This window comes from Mytilus edulis, chromosome 2, assembly GCF_963676685.1.
Source record: "Mytilus edulis chromosome 2, xbMytEdul2.2, whole genome shotgun sequence".
NCBI lineage: Eukaryota > Metazoa > Mollusca > Bivalvia > Mytilida > Mytilidae > Mytilus > Mytilus edulis.
In genome coordinates, this window is record NC_092345.1 from 18,390,409 (window position 1) to 18,413,674 (window position 23,266).

At 30.6% G+C, this 23,266-nt stretch overlaps 1 protein-coding gene across 1 annotated transcript; it reads left to right on the top strand.

Moving 5' to 3' along the window:
- Positions 1-1,020: 1,020 nt before the first annotated feature.
- Positions 1,021-22,689, top strand: LOC139511625 (uncharacterized). The gene is made up of 3 exons (XM_071298547.1): positions 1,021-1,308; positions 17,325-17,478; positions 21,366-22,689. The coding sequence occupies exons 1-3, from the start codon at positions 1,263-1,265 to the stop codon at positions 21,559-21,561; spliced, it is 396 nt and encodes a 131-aa protein (XP_071154648.1). The 5' UTR covers positions 1,021-1,262; the 3' UTR covers positions 21,562-22,689.
- The last annotated feature ends 577 nt before the right edge of the window (positions 22,690-23,266 follow it).

Below are 23,266 nucleotides of genomic sequence, written 5' to 3' on the forward strand. Positions count from 1 at the left end.
TTTAACTTTCCTTTTATGCAAATTTTCAAACTCAAATCCTTTCCAATAAAATTGCTCATATCATAGATATAGAAAGATGTAGTATGAGTTCAAATGAGACAACTTTCCATCCAAGTCACAATTTGTTAAAGTAAACCATTATAGGTCAATGTACGGTCTTCAACATGAAGCCTTGGCTCACACCGAAAAGCAAGCTATAAAGCCCCTCCCTCCCCAAAAAAATAGATAAAAATACTTGTGTAATACCATTCAAACGGGAAAACCAACGTTCTTATATATGTAAAAAAATGTTAAATTAATATAATTGTCTGATAAATAATCGTTAGTAATTTGTTTATAATTGCCAAACATATCCTTATTCCTATGTATCTTTATGATGATAGTTAAGCCAAGTGTTCATTGTCATCTTTTAACTAAATCCCAACCAAAGTATACTGGCAAACGGACATGCAGATGCCGATATTAACTATCCACTTCTTTTCACAGTATATAATGAATTCAAAATGTAAATTTAATATAGTTTTTCTCTATAAAATATAGAAAACGTAATGTATTATAAAAGTTTTATGTTATAATACAAACATAGACCACAGAAACCGATAGAACAGAGTTAGTGCGTCGCTTATAATTGTCCATAAATTTGTCAATGAAGCATTATCTAGTCAGAGTTTAAACAATCAAACATGCTGATATATTGATTTATGTTACTTAGAATGAAAATTGACGATAATAGCTGACACAATTTAATGGACTACTTGACTTTCGCTTACCATAAACGTTCATTATTCAGTTAAGTTTCTGCATTATCGTTAAAAAAAAAACCCAAAAAAAACAGACAGATAATTTTACACATGTCCAATTTCTCAACACCTACAGCGTATACTTTTTCACATCCATTCAAACAATCTGTAACTATTTTCTTGTTTCGCTATTAAGAATATAACACTTGAATTACTGTCTTAATTAACTATTTCTAGTAAAACTATATTAACTGGTGTTTTTAAACTTCTGATATGTAGTGAAATAAGCTACAAAAGATAAGACAATGAACTCTGATGGCTTTTATTCTGGATGAAAAGCCTACGTAAAACATGATGACAGCGATTGCTTATGGCAAATATGATCGATAAACGTGAATGACAAGGTCGTACACACAATATTCTTCTTAACAAATGGAGTATGCCGGATTCATATTCAGGACTGATATTTTGTAGATTTTCTTGGTTTGAATGCATACCATTTTTTAATATGACATCTGTAATATGGAGTTATTCTTTAATAATACAAGCGATCTACTTCCTCCGTCAGGTAAGAATTTATATCTAATACAAAATCGGATTTACAAAAAAAAATTAATTGGAGAATAATTGTATTGCAGTGAATATACATTAAAATATGTTATTTTAAAAAAAATATTCATTTCAATAAAAAGTAAAAATTCATTAGCTTATTAAATTTTATTATTATAAACGTTTTTGAATTAGAGAAGACGTATATTTTGGTGAACATAGATAATCTAGGATACTTTTGTTTTCAGATATTCATTTTATTAAAATGTACAAAGCCATGCGATTTCTATGATTATTAAGAAATGTCTCACCTCGTTTTTTAGCGAAGTTCGTGGAGATTTGTTACATTTTTATGTTATTTTTGGAGATAAAAAATATACATTTAATTGCTTGTTCGGTCAATGATTTACACTACATCAATAAACTTATCACAGATACCAGATTTGAAATTTAGTATATGAGCCAGACGCGCGTTTCATTTACAAAAGACTCATCAGTGACGCTCGAATCAAAATGAGTTAAAAGGGCCAAATATGTACGAAGTTAATAAACTCATAAAAATTATAAATATAAAATTGATTTCACAAAAAGCTTTCAATTGTAATTGATTTGACTTTTCTTAATATTATTGAAAAAAAAACCCGGCTTTCTTTCTTATTGCATTGATTATATTACTGTTAGTCGTTTTTGAAACCACTCAATTGCAGTATATTAATCTGCTGAAGGCCATATTTAATCAAAAGTAATGCCTTTGTTTTCCCACGTATCTAAACTTTCTTTTTCTCAATTTACGTTTCTGCTTAAATAATAAAAGGAGTGTTTCTTTCGTTTACAAAATCTCATAATTGCCTATTTAGATTATACTGTAAATTCAGAAATTATTGCGAGGTTTTTATTATTGCGAAAAATGCGTCAAAGTTGTAAACGCAATAATACAAACTCGCATTTTGAAATATTTTATATGAATTAAACAGGATTTTTCTCAAAATCGTAAAGATTAAAATCGCATTTAATAATTCTGTTTTCTATGAGATAAAGATAATAGATTTAACAAATTTTTACTCGAAATGTTTAAAGCGTATTACAATGTAATGGTGGCGTTTGATATAAGAAAAAAGTAAAATCACAAAAATACTGAACTCCGAGGAAAATTCAAAACGGAAAGTCTTTAATCAAATGGCAAAATCAAATGATATAACACATCAAACGAAAGGACAACAACTGTTATATTTCTGACTTGGTACAGGCATTTTCATATGTAGAAAACGGTGGATTGAACTTGGTTTTATAGCACTAAACCTCACACTTTTATGACAGTCGCATCAAATTGCGATAATTTTACAACGATGCGTGAACAAAACAAACATAATCGGTAAAATAGTCAAAATATGGTTACATTGAACAGTTGCATTTGACTATTTACCGGATTTGTTATCACATAAACAACACGACGGGTGCCACATGCGGAGCAGGATCTGCTTACCCTTCCGGAGCACCTGAGATCACCCCTAGTTTTTGGTGGTGTTCGTGTTGCTTATTCTTTAGTTTTCTATGTTGTGTCATGTGTACTATTGTTTGTCTGGTTGTCATTTTCATTTTTAGCCATGGCGTTGTCAGTTTATTTTCGATAGATGAGTTTGACTGTCCCACTGGTATATTTCGTACCACTTTTACAGCAGTTTTGACTTATCATAATCAATTGACTACAATTTAGTTCATTTTTGTTGCTGAATAAAATAAAATAACAATAAAAATACAATTATTTTTTAATCATTATCTTTTTTGTTGCTGTTATATCATAGAAGACGCGTTAACCTTTACAGTATGATATTGACCACGTAAACTAGATTCAAATGACGTCAAATTCTCGTTTGAAAATACTGAACCTTCAGTTATATTCAGACTATAAAATTTATATACAAACAATTATGGTTGAGTTTCGTACATATTTATAAAATGTTCATCATGTTCATTGTTTTTAGATGAAAGTTTTTTGTATTTATTTTACCGTTTGCCCTTTACGATAGGATCAATATACTTTTTAAAAAGATATTTTTTAACCACATAAATAAATGGCTTGACAATAGATACCAAAGAAAGAGATCAAAAGACAAATAAAACATCGGCGGTTGATTTCAGGTACACTGGAATGGTAAGGAGATCCTGGTTCATATGCACACGGGTTGATTCTCATATAAGTATAAACCGGATGATAAGTCTTATTCGGGAGATCACATTCGGGAGACAGACGGAATTGTGGTCAAGATTATTAGAACATATCGGTCGTCATTTGTGAAACTGATATTCCCTAACGGTCAACTAACTTGTGACGGTTTCCGTAAAATTTACAAAGGGATAATTTCAACTTCACCGCTTAGGACTCTTGGTTCAATAGATTTGAGTGAGTGGTTAAAAGGAACTAATGATATATGTACGCATTTGAAGAAACAAATCTATTCAGTCAGCTGTTTGTAGTTATTGTTTCTTATATAGAAAGTAATCATGGATTGAACCAAAAAACTGATAGTTAACTAGTATCAAAAGTTAATGTTTAGATCAGCAATCGTTGATGCTGATAATAAGTTAGGATTCGTATTAACTTGAATAAAAACAAATATACACAGAGGACTAAGTTTTGTTAATATATATATGCATGCATTGGTTCAATTATTTCTTTAACATAATACTTAACACAAACTCGAGTTTGTATCTTCAACAAATTAAGGGCTTCAGTGGCCGAGGTGGTTTTATAACTAGTGCCGAATACTTGTCGTTAATAAATTGTCATTGTTAGAAAGATACATACTAAGATGAAAAACTTATGATACCTATTTATCGACAAGCTCAATCCAGACTTTTTACAATCGGGAATTTTACAGACCAAGGGAGTGGATCCCAAACATAAACTTAATATTTCTTGTATACTGGTAGAATCCATTTATTACAAAAAATGTAAACATTGCGAATAACAACGCACAACATCCCAATAGTGAAAAATAAAACTTGTATTCCTAGATTTAAAAAAAAATAATATTCTGCAGATTGAAACATGTGTACAATCTTTTGTGTCCCATTCAATATCATCATTAACGGGTTGTGTTTACCACATTTATGACACTGAATGCTTTTGTTAACTAGAAGTGTGATATTTTTTTAACAACAATACAGTGACTGTTTACCATATCAGAGCACATGACGAATTTTGCAATTCAATATATAATTCGAGTACTAATATTCTGTTCGTGGCTGATATTTTAATGTCTGTCTTCTTTACTATTATCTGGTCTGTTCTTTTCGACTTGCTCATCGAATATACAGCTTCCAACAATCATAATATGATCTAAAATTATCATTGAAAGCCTGGAGGGATCGGTCGGAATTCGGAATTCGATAATTGAATATTACATTACATATGTATATGATATCTAAACTTTTACATTCGAGTTTCGAAAATACAATATTCAAAATAGTCAATCGGAAAACAGCTGTTAAATTTATCAAACTACTGCAGACAATAACATATATTGTACTGATGAATAAATTTACTTAACTGAACTACAACTTGTTAATAATCTATAGCAATTTTGCATCTCCTGAAGGAATATGATATTTGATAAAAACAAATGTGTCTTTGCTTTTACTAAAACAAATGTGTCTTTGCTTTTGCTAAAAACAAATGTGTCTTTGCTTACACCACGGCAAAGAATTAATAATAGTTATCGTTGCAATTTATTTTGTTATCAACATTTTCTGTTTTCCAGTTTGTATATTCTTACATATGTATTTTGCGATTTCATCCTACTATTATGGATATAGTTTTATTAATAACCATTCAATTTTCAAATTTAACTAAAATTCAATCTCCGTACTCAACCATTTTTTATGCTTAGTTGCTTCGTGGAAACCATCAAACAGAAAAAAATAACAAGGGAGTGTAGAAATTCGATTTTAATTCGATTGTACCACTATCGTAACACAATAATCTAATATCTTCCATGTGTTTATTTTGTTGGAATCAATTATACTGATAAAGAGCATTATTAAAATCGGACATAGATTTTCTTTTAAATAGAAAGGATTAGCATCAACGCATGGTTTAAAAAATAACAAAGCTTGCACTGATAAGTTTAATGTGTTTGAAATTAGATTTTAAAACCAAGTTGTTTATTGAAACTTCTATCTGTAGTGTTTGCTACAAGGGGATTTGTCCAACAAAATATACTGATGAGTGCACGTGTCCCCCAATTTCACATCGCGGACAATGTGTGTACACAACTCCTGGTGACCATTTGCTGGAGTGTTTGCCACCATTTGTTTTGACCACATCAGTCTGTAATTTTATTTTCACAATTAAAAGGAGAGTTCTAGAACTTTTGCCATCTAGTTTTAACTGTCCTATCAGAATGGCATCGTATGCACACGATTCCACTGAGACCGTTTGCAATCAAGATCACATACTTGTTCCGAAGTCTAAAGAATTATAGTCATTTCGTACACTAGCCATTTCTTATCCCCCCTATTTCGTACCCTGGCAAAAACCATTTCGTACCCTGACCATTTTGTACCTCATGGAATATCAACATGAATACCATTTTGTACCTCATGGAAGATTTACATGTTTACCATTTCGTACCTCATGGAAGATTTATAAGTATACAATTTCGTACCTCTGGGATATTTATATCCGTTTACCATTTCGTACCTCATGGAAGATTAATAAGTATGCAATTTCGTACCTCATGGAAGGTTTGTATGTTTAACATTCCGTACCTAATGGAAGATTTATAAGTAAACCATTTCGTACCTCGTGGAAGGTTATTATGTTTATTATTTCGTAAATTTGAACTTATTATAGTAACTATTATAGTTGCAGATAATGATTTCTTTGTTGGTTAATTAACCTCATATTTTTAGAGTTTAACTATTAATTAAAGATAATTCCTGCAAACAAACATATTGTAATTATAACTATTCCTAGTTTCCTAGTGCGGCTTAAACAAAACAATCATTGGTGTTTATCAAAAGTCTATGTCTAGATGCATAATTTTATTTATGTTATATTTAAAAAAAAACCCATTAAAATCATGAAAAACTTTACAAAAATATGATACGTAATAGTTAACATGTATAAGTCCATGAGGTACGAAATGGAACATGCATTTGGTCCATAGGGTACGAAATGGATATTATCGTGGGTACGAAATGGTAAATGTTAAGTACGAAATGGCAAAATGTGGGTACGAAATTGCAGAGGTACGAAATGGTCATGGTACAAAATGACTTGCTTCCAGTCTAAACATCATGTGTAATAGACAATATGGTATCTTTATTGTGATTTATGCATTTAGTGGTTGAAGTTGAACTGTGGCCATTTAATCGACTATTTCACCACAATGACACCAAGTTCTAACTCTTGAATAACAGGATCAAAATTGAATACTTGAAACACACTTCATAATGCAATAAATAAACTCATCATATACACCAGGAACAAATTCCGTATGTACGCTAGACTCACGTCTCGTCCACAAAAGACCTCCTAGTGACGCTCAAATCCAAAAAAGATAAAAAAAAAAAAAAAAAAAAAAAAGCCAAATAAAGTACGAAGTTAAAGAGCATTGAGGACCAAAATTCCTGAAAGTTTTGACAGCTTAGGTAATCTATTCCTGAGGTAGAATAGCCTTAGTATTTCAAAAAATTCAAAAGTTTTGTAAACAGTTGATTGATAAGTATATGTTACTGTATTACAATCGTTGTATAAATATCAATCGAATTAAAGTTAGAACTGGGTTTTTACTAACATGAGCAACACGACGGGTGCCAAATGTGAGAAATATCTCTTACCCACTCCGAGAATCTGTGAGCAGCCTCAGTTTTAGTGCAGTTCGTCTTTAGTTTTCTATGCTGTGTACTGTTGTTTTTATGTTGGTCTTTTTAATCTTTAACCATGACGGTGTCAATTTATTTTCGACTTATGAGTTTGAATGCCCCCCTTTGTTATCGTTCGCCTGTCTTTTCCTATACTGAACACACGATTTATTCGTCATAACATAGCAGGTGGGGACATTTACAACAGCGTAGCAGTTTTGTTGTAAAAATGTTCTAATATAATTTGATGTGGTGTTACTATTGATACATTTGACATAAAAGCTCTCAGTGGTTTGTTTAGTTTATAAAGTTGTTTTCATCTAGAGGAGATCTATTAAGTTAAAACGCATGTATGTATAGGTTGCTTGGTCTTTAATCCTACCCTAAACTAAATATGGAGAATTGTTTTATAAATGAAAGTGATTATAATTCTTTCTCTAATTTTTGTGTTATTTTCATATTTCTTGATCGGTGTAAGAAAAATATTTCTCCTCACTAGTGAAATATATGTTCTCGGCAAATGATTAGTTGAAATTTGCTTATGACGTCAAAATATTTTGTCTCTTCTGAATTTTCCTATTGTGACGTCATGAAAAAAGTCGACCATGCCTGATGACGTCGCATATAAAGAGCACAAGTTTCTGAAAATCTTAGAAAAAGAAGAATAAAAATCATCAGAGAAACAGATTCCGACACTATAACTCGTGTATTACGATATTTCTTCACTCTCGACAGTTAAATTTTAATTATTTAAAAAGCTCGGCAAGCCTCGCGCTTTAAATAATAAAATTTAACTGTCTCGAGTGGAGACATATCGTAATACACTTGTTGCAGTGTAGAAATCTATATTTATAATCGCTTTTTATGTATAGTCCTGCTTAGAGTTGCAGTATATAAATCTGCTGAGGACCAGTAATGTATTTCTCTTCTCAATTATTTAAAAAAAAATTTGATTACGTTTCGTCTTTATAACTAAAGGGAATGTTATTTGTTTTTAAACTGATCATCAAAAGTTTGTTTTAGGTTGATTTCCATAAGATATAGGTATTGTGTCATAAGACTAGTGACTGTTGATAATATAATATAATCTTTTGCTATTTTAGGTGTTCGTAGCCCATTAAAAAAAAACATGCAAAATGACTTTCAGATATCAAAGAAATTGAAAGAAGCAGTTAAATAGTTATCAATTTCATTAACGATAAATTTCCAATTTGATTTAAAAAAAAAACCATATACATTGATCTGTAATTCTTATTGTCTCCATAGTAAAGACAGTGGAGGATGAAAGTGAATTTATGTTATTTTTAAGTACTTTGAGTTAGTGTGTTAATAGTACATGTAGTACAGTAACATTTTTTTATTTCCTGACCACAAACAGAGTTTGTTATTCAATATTTAATTTTCTGTTGATAGTTATGAAGGCTAATGATTTTTCTCTCTATTGTCTTTTATCGACGGTTGGTAATTAATATTTCATCGAATGTATCGCTTTAAGCAATTATAATATAAACAATCATTTGAATTGAAAGCCGAGAAGGATCATTCTAGATTCAATAACCAAATTCGAGTTCTTAAGAAATATAACCAATTATTCGTTATCTAGACATATATCTTTTTATGCAATAGCCTATCAGAATGACATCTTATGAACGAAACACTTCCTGTGTGACCCTTAAACATATCCTATTCCTGGCAGAATTGCTTACCATCATTCGTAACAGGGGCATAATGTACGTTTAATAACATTTAATCCTTCTGTGGTAGAATTGGGATATTGACCAGTTTATAGACTCTTGTACCAAAATGACAACATGTTCTGTCTGTTGAATAACATCAACAAAATTCAAAGTTCGAAACACACTTTATAATATAATCAATGTTCCTGTTACTGCCCTGCAATGCTATACTGTACACACAATCTTTGCATCATTACACAGCGGCGGGGACATTTAGATACGGCGCAGCGATCTGGTTGTGAATATGATGACCACGTTGTTTTTCTGTTGCATGTCACAAACTGTTAAAGACATTCTGACATATTTATTCGATTTTTAAGAATTCATCTGATAGTTTTTCATTTATAGAGTGAATACAATCATATATTAATGAACATTGTATTGTGTAAAAGCTATGCCTCTAAATTATATGAAGCGAAAAATAATTACAATAAATTTCAAATTAATATTTCAAAAGATAAAATTTCAAAAAGCCATTAGTCTTTGACCTAGATTTCCGACAACTGGCGTATTTCAATTTTTGCCATTTTAGCACTAGATCCAGATTTTAACAGTAAGAATAGATATAAATATTTTATTGAAGTATGATAACGTTTTTAGTACGTACGACATTTGTTCTAAAGTTACATTCATTATATAGACTGAGCTTACCTTATAAAGATTAATCCTGATATTCACAAACAACACAGTAAATCACCATCTAAACAACATTTGTTTAACGTATGTATTACCATCACGTTTTGTAAAGTACACGTATTTAGCTCATACGTTCTGTTAAGGAGACGGCATGATTGAAGGTTTTCTTCAAATTACAAAAAAAGTTAAGTTCAAAAGCATTTTAAATATCACGCTATTTCTACTGATAAAGAAAATAGGTGATATAATCTAAACTGAGATGTTCCTATTGATATATTTGCAGAGAGGTTTTGGTTATATGTTTGTTTTATCCAAATAATCATCTTTAAAGGAAAATAATTTGTATTATATTGTTATTCGGTTTAAAACAAAACTTTACGACAAAAGAGATGATTTCAGCTTTCCAATTGTGAACATTCCATTTCTTAGTAGCAACATTCCAGCAGCACCTGCATACGGGGTATATATCTCCCAATTGATACGATATTCACGTGCTTGTATTTCCTATCATGATTTTCTTGATAGAGGGCTACTGCTCACAAGGAAGCTATTAAACCAAGAGTTCCAAATGGTGAAGTTGAAATCATCCCTTCGTAAACTTTACTGACGCCATCACGAGATGGTTGACCGTTATTGAATAACCGGTTCAAAGATGATATCGGATATGTTCGTTACGTCGTTACTACAATCCCCTTCCCTTTCATGAATGTGACCTACCGAATTAGACTATTTACCGGATTTTTTATAACATGAGCAACACGACGGGTGCCACATGTGGAACCGGATCTGCTTACACTTCCGGAGCACCTGTGATCACCACCAGTTTTTGGTGGTGTTCGTGTTGCTTATTCTTTAGTTTTCTATGTTGTGTCATGTGTACTATTGCTTGTCTGTTTGTCCTTTTCATTTTTAGCCATGGTGTTGTCAGTTTATTTTTGATTAATGAGTTTGACTGTCCCTCTGGTATCTTTCGTCCCCCTTTTACACAAAAAATGTACCATTTCAAGTTAAAATTTCCGATATTTTTAGAATTACGTTCAAATGCCTTGCGATAACTTTACAGAAAGCCATGCGATAATAACCGGAAGCAGTTGATATAAACCAGAAGTAGATCACAACGAAAGTCATATCACACGGCTAAGACAATTCCTCAAATTTAATGAATAAATATATGTACAAACTAGTTTAAAGAGGGGGTACAATTTAACAGTATTTTCTATAAGTAAACGATAAATGTATTTATTATATACCTCGTAGTAAATACAAGAACACCGTGTGCGTAATATGTTCGATGGAAATCATGCTGCATCAGCCAGCTGTGATGATATCGATATAAGTCACGGCTACAAATGCTTAATCAAACCCTTTATCTGCACGATGTCACGTGATCGATATCAGTCAAGGTATCAAACCCCTTATATATGTTTTACGTAACTTCAAGTAGAAAAAAAGTCTTATCTAGCTGTACTTAAGGTACACGTATCTAATACAATTATAAAGTAGAGCTCTTGGGATTATATTGGTGTTTCAGTTTGATGTGATATTGAAAAAGCCATATGGTATTCTCTATAAGTATATCTGTTGATTTAGAAAATATGAGTTGAGTAAAAAGTAACAGTATATTGCTCAAAATAAAATGGAGTGTTGCTATTAAGGAAATTTAAGATATGCCAATCTTATAATGTGTAATTCATTACTGAGAATGTAAATAATAAACAAGAAACTGCATTTTAAGATGAAAGCAATAATGATGCCAAAAGCATTTTCATATATATTTTAAAACGATAACAAACTTGCCATTATCATCGGCAGTATAACAGGTGCTCCAGAAGGGGAAGTAGAGCCAGCTCCACAAGTAACAAGGAAAAAAGAAGAATAAATTGTGGAATATATCTGTGGTAAAAATATTTCAAACGACAGAATTGATTTTGCTTATGTTTCGGTACTTATACATCTTCGGATTTCAAATGTTTGGCTTTGAGCGTCCCTGATGAAGGTAAATCCAGAAAAGCGCTTCGGACGCAATACATTATTAAACGTGTTGTTTTATATTTTTTGTTCTAATTCACACTGATGATATTGTTATTGATATGAAAAACATAGACAGACATGTCTGATATCATCAATTATATAGTTAAACATAGTTCGTCAATAATATTTTCTTTGAAAGAAAAGTCATCATTTATGCACTACAGTAGGTTCTATATTGATCAAATTACATACTAAATTTTATATAAAAGAAATGATAACTGATATTCAAGGTGTATGGGTATTATTGAAGTTTTTTTTTATGATAATGCAAATAAATGTTCCAGTTATAGCACCAATCTATTACGAAGGGAAAAATTCTTTGTTGAATTTGTAATGCTTTTTTTTTAATTTTATAAGTACCAATATCAGTTAAAGTGCAATTTCATGATTAAAAAAACGTGAGATAGATAATAATTCAAGACAAATCAAACACCAAAAACATGATATAAAAATAAGTAGATGTGGTATGATTATTTTAGATACCAAGATGACAAATTTAATCCTTTCTTATTGAAAGTTTTCTTTTCCTTGTTAGAAGTATTCTGTTGACTCATTGATTTAAAGTTTGTATTTATCAGTTTATGATCGTGATTTTAGTAAATACGGTTGCTTTATTGACAGCTTTATTTATTTCCTGGTGCCATTGGAATATTTTAAATAATTACTTGGTATCTTTTTTTACCTTTGGTATGTTTTGCACATACTTAACATTTGTATTCATTTATTGAAGCTTATTCTTACGACTTTGTTAAGGATGTGAAATGCAATATATTGACAACAGCTTATTATGAAGAGTTACAAGGAATGATTGCATTCAGAATTAAAAGGAATAAAAAGCCCTGCGGTTTGTTTTAGATATCAGGCACTTGTACTCCTTCATACGGCAGTACATGTTTACATTATTTTCATTAAGATGATATTTGGACTCTTTTAACCCTTTTAAAAATTGAAAAGAGTAGTTGTATGATTTATTTTTGAGAAATTGATTTTATAATCTAATGCCTCCTTTTTTCTTTGCCGGGTCTTTGCACTAGTGTTCCCAAATATTCGTGCGTCAATAATTACTGAAATTTCCTTTGTCGACGTAACACGTCGTTGCATCACATTTGTAAACCCCTTCCTCTGAGATATTAATCTGATATAAACAACATTATGTAATCTATATCTTGACAACATAGACGTTCTGGAACCTTTTTAATACTACTTTCTCATACAAATTTGTTGTTATTGAACACTTATTATTTCATTACCTCCAAACACATCGTTTCATTAGTTTGAAGAACTTAATGATAACCAGGCATCAAGTTCAATTATAGCGGAGTTACATAACAACTTAAAATCATCAAGAAAAACAACAGCTTTATCTAATTCAGATCTAATCGAAAAAGTTTGCAGTTCATTTATTATGTTGGTTAAGTTTTGTCTTTGATTGTTTTTCCCTCTTATAGTATAACACACATTATAACCATTTACGATTCAAACTTTTGGACAAAAACAAAACATTTGTTTACATCATCAAAAGGTGCAGTAGTACGAACTTGATTTAAATCTTACTTGAAATTATTTCATGTTTGGGGTGGATTGAGTGCAAAAAACCTGTTTAACGCCGCCACATTCTTTAGTTAATTCCCAAGCTGTTTAGCGACTATCGTTGGTTCACGTCTGTCATATTTGTGGATTCTCAATTGAATTCTTTCATATTTTGCATGTTGAGGCCTTTATAGGTGACTGTAAATCATAGTTTTTTTTCCAATTTGACGTCTGGACGGCTGCCTAAAATTGCGTACATCCACTTTATTTAACTCTGGTGGATATTTGTCTCATAACCAATCATACCACATCTACTTATTTTTGTATCATGTTTTTGATGCTTGATTTGTCTTCAATTATTATCTATCTCACGTTTTTTTATCATGAAATTGCAAATGCGGGCGTATATTAGTCTGTCCACATTATAAGAGCTGTAATGAATAATACATTACATTACAATACATTAAGTTGTTTATGGTATCTGTCTGTCTGGTCTTAAATATTCTTACGAAGGTTTGAACATATTTCTGTCCTTGAGATTCTCGAAAAAGTAATACATATGATTGTTATCTTGGTGAATATTTTGAGGCATATGTTTAATGATGATCTAGACGAAAGGATCCGGTTTTCATTTTTCTGTTGTACATGTATAATGCTTCATTCTCAAAGCGTACTCTTTAACTAATTTAAGGAGTAATTTTCATTGTAATGATATAGACACTAGTATCTTTTACAGCATTGTAGCGTAGTGCCGGAAGTCTTTCAAAACCTGACGAACACTAATTAATATGATGTAATGGTATTAAAAGACCGTTAAATATTTGTCTTCCTTCTTCAACTCCCGTCGCTTAAAATATCTAATCGATATGACTTGCTATAAAATGTGAAATGTATTGGAATTCTGAGGATATTTAAAACGATAACATGTATCAAACAATTACATTAGTAGTACAATGTTACTGTGAAATTATCCGATTTGTACTCTAATAAATTTATATCAACCTTTCAAAAGCCTTTTTAAAACAATTATGGCTATAACGTTATGGACTATGTTGTTCTGAATATTGCAACCATAACAAATATTCATCTTATTTATATATACGTCTTTCAATAAACACTTGTTAACATTGTTAGTAGAATATGATTGTATTCTTAAATTTTTCTGATCAAATATCATTTTCTGTTACATGTTCATATTAGTTTGTTGCGGGTCTACCCGTTGTCAGTTGTAAATACCCAGGGGTTTTCTGTATAAACTATTCATATGAGAGTATATTTGGTAAATATGTATCATATTGCAATTTATAGTAAACGAAGGATTTATGAGGACTGTCGCACCAACTGAATTTTATACTGTAAGGACATGTGTTTTTGAACCATTCTTAAGTAAAGAAGGTTTTTAGTTTTGGTACAATTTCTCCCAAACTAACAATGTCTAAAATTCTGTCAAAGTTTTACATGGAATATGAATGAAATGTAGTGTATATGAAAATATCTTCTTGAAAACAACCGAGCCAATAGAGACAATAACACTATTATAACATAAGAGGTGAATTTTAAAGTGAACGTTCAGTAACATCTTCAAGAATCAGTATATAAGTTTAGAGCAGATATAACTAGATAGCTCTCGGTGAGTTGTGAATCGGACGAAAAACTGGTCACTATAATATAGAAAATTGCGCTGAAAGTGACGTTATGCACACACAAAAAGCCAAACATGTTTGAAATTAAGGCGGTTTTATAACATATTAAACATGGCTGTCATCTGGTATATACATGCTATATTGTATTGTTCACCATAACTAACGTGCAAACGATAATATAAACAAATTTCTAAACAAATTTGTAAATATAATTTAGACCTCATTTACATTCTATTAAAATCGGTAGCAAAAGGTATTAGAATCTCTTGACAAAAACGTCTTTTTTTTTTTTTTTTACAAAAACCTACTTTAACTTATTATTTTATGTCCTTATACCGTTTAAGAGTACAACCTATACATATATTGTAAATAATTTATCTTTTAGAAAAACAATATTTGTAAAGAAAATTAATACCTGTAGCATAATATTTATTTTTCTAATCTCCTGTTCTGTCTTACATTCAGAATCTATATTATTTTATTACAGTTTTGTACTTTTGCTTAGGAGGTAGTCAAAGAGTTTTTTTGGGTGATGGTTTGAATTCATTTCATAAAAAATTTCACGCAAATTAATAAAGAAAAGAGAAAAAATATTGTATTGAAACATCAACAAAAGCATGAACACACCAAAAAAAAAAAAACAGGGATCCAAGGAAATGAATTCTGAGAAATGTGCATCAAACCATATTAAAATATGTATGACTAAACTTTTAACACTGTGCAAAATTAAATGAGTTATGATAAAAAAAAATCCTCCATATCCGACAATTTTATGTCTACATTTGTAATTATTCCATATAAATGATAATTTGACTGACACTCCATAATCCTAATACGCATCTACCTTCACAATAGTCTGACTAAATACAGATCCAATGTCCAAGCTATGTTCATAAGTTTGTTTTTTTATTCTTCATTTTTTTTCTTCAAAACTAAATAAATATGCTATTGCATATTTTTTTCTATAATGACTTGAAAGTTTGAAACATAAAGATTCATTTTATGGAGGGAAATTTAGAAGAAACAGTTTAGAGTCAATGATTTAAACGACAAAAAACAAACAAATTATACAAGAAAAGAAGGAGGGTTAATGAAAATTCAACTTCTGTTTGGAGAATTTATTTTATTTGCTTTCATCATAATGTAGACTAGAATTTATATACAGATGACATTATAAGGGTGTAAAAATCGTAATAAAATTATGTCGTTTCAGTGCTACTTTCTTCCTGAAAATGTCTGCTTTTTGTTTGGCATTGTTCTTGATTAACATTGATAAGGAATACTTTAGACCATAATGAGATGGTCCGATAGGACTTGTTATCTTGCACATAAGGTTGTAGATAAATTGTAAATGTCTGCCATCATTCTAAATTGTATATCCAAAATGTCATGATATAATCTGAACACTTTAAAGTGCAGAAATAATTTTTAGTTCAAATGTCATGATAAAAACATAAACATTTCAAATCTGACAATGTTGACCCAAATATGCCAATTTCATAGATATTCTTGTGCAAAAATAGCATGAATAGATAAGAATCACAGACGCATAATAATATTAGTATTTAAATGCATGTATCTTAAAGCCTTATATCTTGCAATCACATGAATGATGTTATTTTATTGATTTATAATGATTACAATTCAAAGGGGTAAAATAAAGCCTGGTTGCACCTAATGTTTCTAAAAACAGAACAAAACCAAATGTCAGCTGTAAGAAACAGTCAGTCATAAGATAAACCTCGAGTGAGGCAGTTATAAACATGCTATTTCGAAAATATAACACTGAATGAATTTTCTTACTTAAAAAAAGTCCGCTGGAAAAGATACAATTGTCAATGAAATACCATTTTGGAATGAGCTGACAAAAGCATATTACTATAAACTATTATCTTCCACTTCCGTGTTAACTATAGGTAAATTTCATCACGTGCATTTTTGCAGACTATAGCATAGAATCGCACATTTCATAAAACAATAACTGATTCAATAATGCTGTTCCTTGAAAAAAGTAAAATCACAAAAATACTGAACGTAGAGGAAAATCAATTCGGAAAGTCTATAATCACATGGCAAAATCAAATAACAAAACGCATCAAAAACGAATGGACAAGAACTGTCATATTCCTGACTTGGTACAGGCATTTTCAAATGTAGAAAATTGAATATAGAGAAAATAATATATTAGGAAATGTAGGGTTAACGTCAAATTATGTAGCAAATCAACAACGACAGATATCCTACATTTCCTATCTTATAATAACTGTTTTGTACGCTCGATTTATATATTAATAAATCGGATGTCATTAGAATGTATTGTAACGACTCAATCTAATAAAAGATTGAAAAAAAAACGGAAATATTGAAATGGTTTGGAATATTTAAAAGAGGAGGTTCAATTATTACAGTACATGAAAGGAAACAGACAGTAAAGATCAGCAAACATGTAAATAAAGTCCATTGCATTATCATTGATAGTGTACGTAGTATATCTAGGTAAATCTTTTTCTTTAGATATTTTATGCAATATAGTTTTAACCAAATTTCAAGTCTGTATTTAAACGAACGTTTTTTTGTGTTTTTTCTTACAGAACCAACACCGGAAGTAAACAGTACATATGTAACAATAACTGGATTGGTTGTGTTTGGATTTCCTGTAATGACAATGACTATATTTTGTATTCTACGAATAAAGTTAGAAAGAAAGAAGCGATATAGAGGATTTTATTTAGATGACCGAATAGAGTAAGTTATTACACTGTGTTTCAACACCAGATGTGATATGTTTACAAATAGTTATAAATTATCCCAGAGACCAAAGGACGTGGACAAAGGTCATTGTCTTTTATAAATTATCCCACAGACCAAAGGACGTGGACAAAGGTCATTGTCTGGTTTCATATCAGCAAAACTACATGTATCTTCTCTTGCTCAATGTTCAACATTCTCACGTAAGAGGCCGTGGGTTTACATTGATTTATATTTTGTTGATATGTGTGCTCTATGGAGATCGAGTTCCACAGGGATAATTAAATCAGACATGTACTAATACAACAAAAAAACGATGAATACACATACATAAGAGCTTACATACTTATTATTAGTTTCACTTCGTCTCTATAAAACTCATCGGTAGCGCTAGAACCAAAATAATAGTTGTATAAACTGAGGCCAAATCAAATACTCATTTAAATTGTTTAAAAAAAAAAGTTGAAAAGTTGTGCCAAACTGGGCTAATGTTAGCAATGCATAAAGGTAGGAAAAAGCATAAACTCTTAGGTAGGGTAAATAACAGTGAAGTTGGCTTCAAAGCATCCTCGAGGGTTCTCTCAAATAATGAATATTTTAACTTTCTTTGAATTGCATTTATATTGAGGTATTGTTTTGAATTTGATTAAATGTATTTAAACGTTTTTGATGATTATTTTGCCTAGTAAGATCGATTGATTACCGATCATTGCACAGAAACGTTCTAATTTAAGAAAATCAAAAAGACGCACAATATCCTCGATAAATAATACATGTTCATGTCTTTTGCGGACTTATCAGAATGATTATATATATATATATATATATATATATATATATATATACACACTATAATACTGAATATATTTACTGTTATAATGTAACATATTATAAATTGTCAGTGTTACCAAAAAGAAAGAAAAAAAACGCTAACACGACTCATTGCAAAAACATCTTATTGATAAATTTACAAACAGGTTCATCTGATAAAACTATATTAAAGACTGGATAGTGAGACCAGGTTTGGTATTAGATAATTTCCCGCTATCTTTATTATCTGTCTGTAAAGGAGAAAATTAAAAAGTTTTCATGTTTATTAATTGTTATTACTTATCGTGATAATCTCACAATCTTTAAAACAATTTACAATTTAACACTAATGGTTATATTCCTCTTCAATGTGGATAAACAATGTATTGAGAATCTCCCTTTTTAAAACTCTTGGGAGTATACGTTCCATTCTTTTGACAACCAAATTGTTTACAATCAGGCAAAACTTCATAATTCATGATAAAAAAAACATCTTCACAGTTTCTCTGATTGGTGAGATGTGAAGACACTGAATGAGAGTCATATTGTCTTGAATGTGTATGTATAAGATATCGTCTAATCATGTCTGAGTGGCGTAAGTGATGACAATATGTGACGACATAACGGTTAAACTTTTAGAAGATGTTTTATAGTTATGAATTTGGAATGAAATTTTGATAGCACTTCTTAGCAAATATAATTAGTAAATAATTTGAAGACACTTTTAAAATAAAAAAAGTTTGATAATATGAAAACGGTTTTATTTGACTTTGTGAGAAGTAACGCATGACTATTTCTGATAGAAATGTTTGTGGTCATGTATTGCGATCGGATCGTGATAGTATATGTCTTTCAGAATGATTATTATTCCTCAATTATACAGTTCACTTATGTATAAAAAAAAAAAGTATTTCAAAATAAAGTATTGCAAAGTGTTGAGAGCCGTACAGTGACCTTAGTTCTTAATTTTTGTGTTATTTGGTCTCTTGCGGAGAGTTTTCTAATTAGCAATAATTCCACATCTTCTTTCTTTTTTACACGGGATGACCGTGAGGGCATTTCGGTGTATTGCTGTCGCATTGATTTCCATTACGTAACGTTCGTGTTAGGATTGTAGCCGATCTATACACATGATAAATACGCGGACATTATCGAGTGCAATTTAACATTCATTATTGCTTGTTATAAATTTCAGTTTTTTCAAATGTGCTCCTAAACATATTCTTTTAGAACAAAAATTAATAATATGAAAATGTTTTGTCGTTAGCAAAATATATATGTGTCAGTAAAAAATCTTTAGTATCTTAACACACTAACAGAAAAAGTGTGTTAACGCATGCGGAAAAATATCTCAAGAACGTTTGCAATCTCCCATGCAGAGTTATCGGTCCTTGCTCTCTCTCAAGGACCGATAACTCTGCATGGAGATTGAAAGTTTTGCGGGAAAATATGAAGGCCTACTGAAATACAATCTATTAGAAAAATCGAATTTTTAAAGAAGAGTGCCCACCATGCACTTGCACTGTACTACTATTAACTGAGTAGAATAGAATTATATACAAATGAATGAAAAATTATATATATATGTAACTGTAGTATACAAATATTATTATAATATATAACAACAAGCCAGAGTATACTGATGAGGTTGAATTCCCTGTCATTTATTTATCATCCACGCACGAACGAAAAATATCTATACATTAACCTCACTTTCATGTAAAGAGATGTGATTTTTTTTCTGAGACAAGTGCTTTTCATGAGGTTGATGTTTGGTCTATTGACTTTTGAACTATATGAAAATCAGTTTGTTTCTCAAAATTTGATTTAACCACATATTTACAGAAATAAATGATTGTAATAGTTTCATTCCGTATTCAAAAAGACACAACGTAATTGGAGACAATTATTTACCTAAACGAATTGTACTTATATCATGATACCAAATTATACATGAAAAAGCATGCAACGTTTAGCACAGTAAATATCACTTTTCTTCAGGCAAATATGTGTTTTATTCAAAATGCAATTTATATAGAAAAAACACCTAAAAGATTTCTCTTTCTAACATTCTCCAAAAAAAACCCTCAATTTCCACAAATTCCCAAAAGTAAAATTAATAAATAAAGGAAATATTTGACAATGCGCAGCAACATCGGTGTTGAAAAAATGTGTTGTGGTAGTTCTTCATAAGATTTAAAAAAAATTAATCCCAGCTATAAATAATTAGCGAGGGAAAGTTTCATAAGATATCAATTCGTTGTCATGGTTCAATCCGGGGTGTACGGAATTCTACACCGGGATAAATTTCTGTACACCCCAGATTGCAACAAGATTACTTTTGATTTTCATTCACGATTTTTGTCAAAAGATACTGAATGGCAGATGTGATAATGATCCTCTTAACAAGGATTACTTTTTTTTAGAAGATGATGTTCAAAGCGTTAAGCTTTACTGATATGTTGTTATATTTAATGGAAGACTATCAATCCTGATGGTATCAGGAGCTTAGTAGTCAGTACTTCGATAATGCCATGATTTATAGCTAAACTTTCTAAGATCGTCGTTTGTATTTATGAATTATAAACTAAGGTTTCAAAGCCCTCAGGCAAATTTGGTTCAAAGTTATTTGGCTATTATCTTTTTTGTCATTTTTCTCGATATTTTCTTTTAAATTTGATTAACATATAAATCTCATGAAAATTTTATTAACCTATAAACTTCATGAAAATTTGATTAACCAAGAAACTTCATGAAAAGATTAGCCTATAAATTTGACAATGTTCCTGAATTCGACCTTCAACAACTATTGTTAGCGTACTGTTCACATCAAATGAAATGCTTTAATAGTTTAAAAACAATTTACACCAATAATATGATTAAAATATTCAGCAGTACATGTGAGTTTCGCCAAGGTAGTAAAAAATTAAAATAACATTTAATAAATGGTATGTGTTCGGGCCGCTTTTCTTTTTTCTTTACCAAGAAAGCTAAAATTCGATAATTAAAGGCCAATGATGTAAAAAAAGATAAAACTTTCAAATTCTATCATATAAAAGTTTTTTTTTTTACAGTGGGGCAGCCGCACAGTGTCCAATGATACCAAATATAGAAGATGAACAATACGGGACATCATCGTCGAGTGATCTAGAAAGGGCACAAACTTCAAGACGATTTCTGACAATGATTCTTAACTTTATAAGAATGGACCATTCAACGAGCACTGAAGAAGTAGACTTAAAAATAAGCTCATTAGATTGTAAAGTATGATGAACGTATGCTGTATGATATTTAGTACAATACATTTGTATTTGTTTCATGAATATATCATTGCAATTGGTTACGTAAATAAAACAATCATACGACGCAGAAAACTTAAAACGGTTTAAATGATACTTTTGTTTCATAATATTTTCCGATTATGAATTATGAAATTGCAATCGAAGTAAGGTATTACTTGATTTATTTCACTTGACTGGGAGGAGTTTAACCGGTTCGTTCATCATAGACCAGTCCATCTATAAACAGGTATTTCGGGATAAATTCACCAAAAAAGTGTCCAGGTATTCGTCCCATATCTCACATTCAGTTCTTTTGTATATTCGTTTGGTTACACTGATAAACGATTAGAAATCAATAATAATAATAACGGCAATCATCCTTATCACTCACATCTTCAAATAGACGGTCTTGCAAATTAGAATCTAATCTCCACCCGATCAGTTGAAATAACATTGGTAATAATTACTGGAGCTTTTTTTTTGTATATCATAACATTGTTCATTGCTATATCAGAAATGAGTATTTTACCTAAAATTGAAAATTTAAAATGTCTGTACCAAGTCAGAAATATGAAAGTTGTCCATTCGTTGGATACATTTGAGCTTTTGATTTTGTCATTAGCTTAGGGACATTCCGTTTAGAATTTTCCTCGTTTTTCGGTAATTTTTTTACTGTACTTTTTATGTATCAGTCGAAATTAAATGTTCTATGAACTTTTTGCAGTGTAATATTTTTGTAAAATAAACAAAGATTAACTGTGCTCAATTTTTAGATACTTTCGTATATCTTAATCCACGATAACTAGATACAACGATCAACATTTAATTCACATACTGACTATTTTGTACACATTTCAATATTTATATGCACTCTAAATGTAAATATATTTCTTCAAATAAAAGTTACAAGAATACAAAATGTATTTCAATTTCAGTAAACATTGTCGTTATCTGCATGTTCTCATTCACTGTTTATTTCTTATATGCAGCCATACACACACACGTATCATTGTACATCAAAAGTCTTTTATAATTATTCGATGTTTGCCACGCACATGTAAATATGTCTGTTCATATGAAGTGACATGAATAAAGAATGTATTTCAATAACAAAAAACAGTCGTTGTCTACTTTTTCTCATTCACTTGACACATGTATCTCACAGACATGCGCACATGTATCATTGTAGATGCACGATTAAGCCCCAGTCTCAATATACCAAGTTGGACCACGCTCACCGCGATCTCAAATTAATTCAGTTCGTATTGTAGTCGTGGTATGAGCGGCATGGAAATGTAAGTTTTCAATGATTTTATGATGCTAAGTTTATACCACGTTATCACCAGGTGCGACCCATCAGCAGAAATGTCCCATTCTTGGCAGAATTGCTCTTGTACCAAAATGACAACATGTTCTGCCTATCGAAAAACAGCAACAAAATCAACTGTTTGAAACACCCTTTAAAATGTAATCAGTGTTCCTGTTCTGCAATTCTATATTGTACAAACAATTTATTCTTCATTCACAGCGGCGGAGACATTTCGCTACGGTGCGGCTATGATACCGTTGATTCTCTATTGCATGTCACTGACTATTAAATAAATTCTTATATGATTTAGATTTTTTAACAATTCATTTGATAGTTGTACATTTATACACAGAATACAACCATCTCTTAATGATCATTATATTGT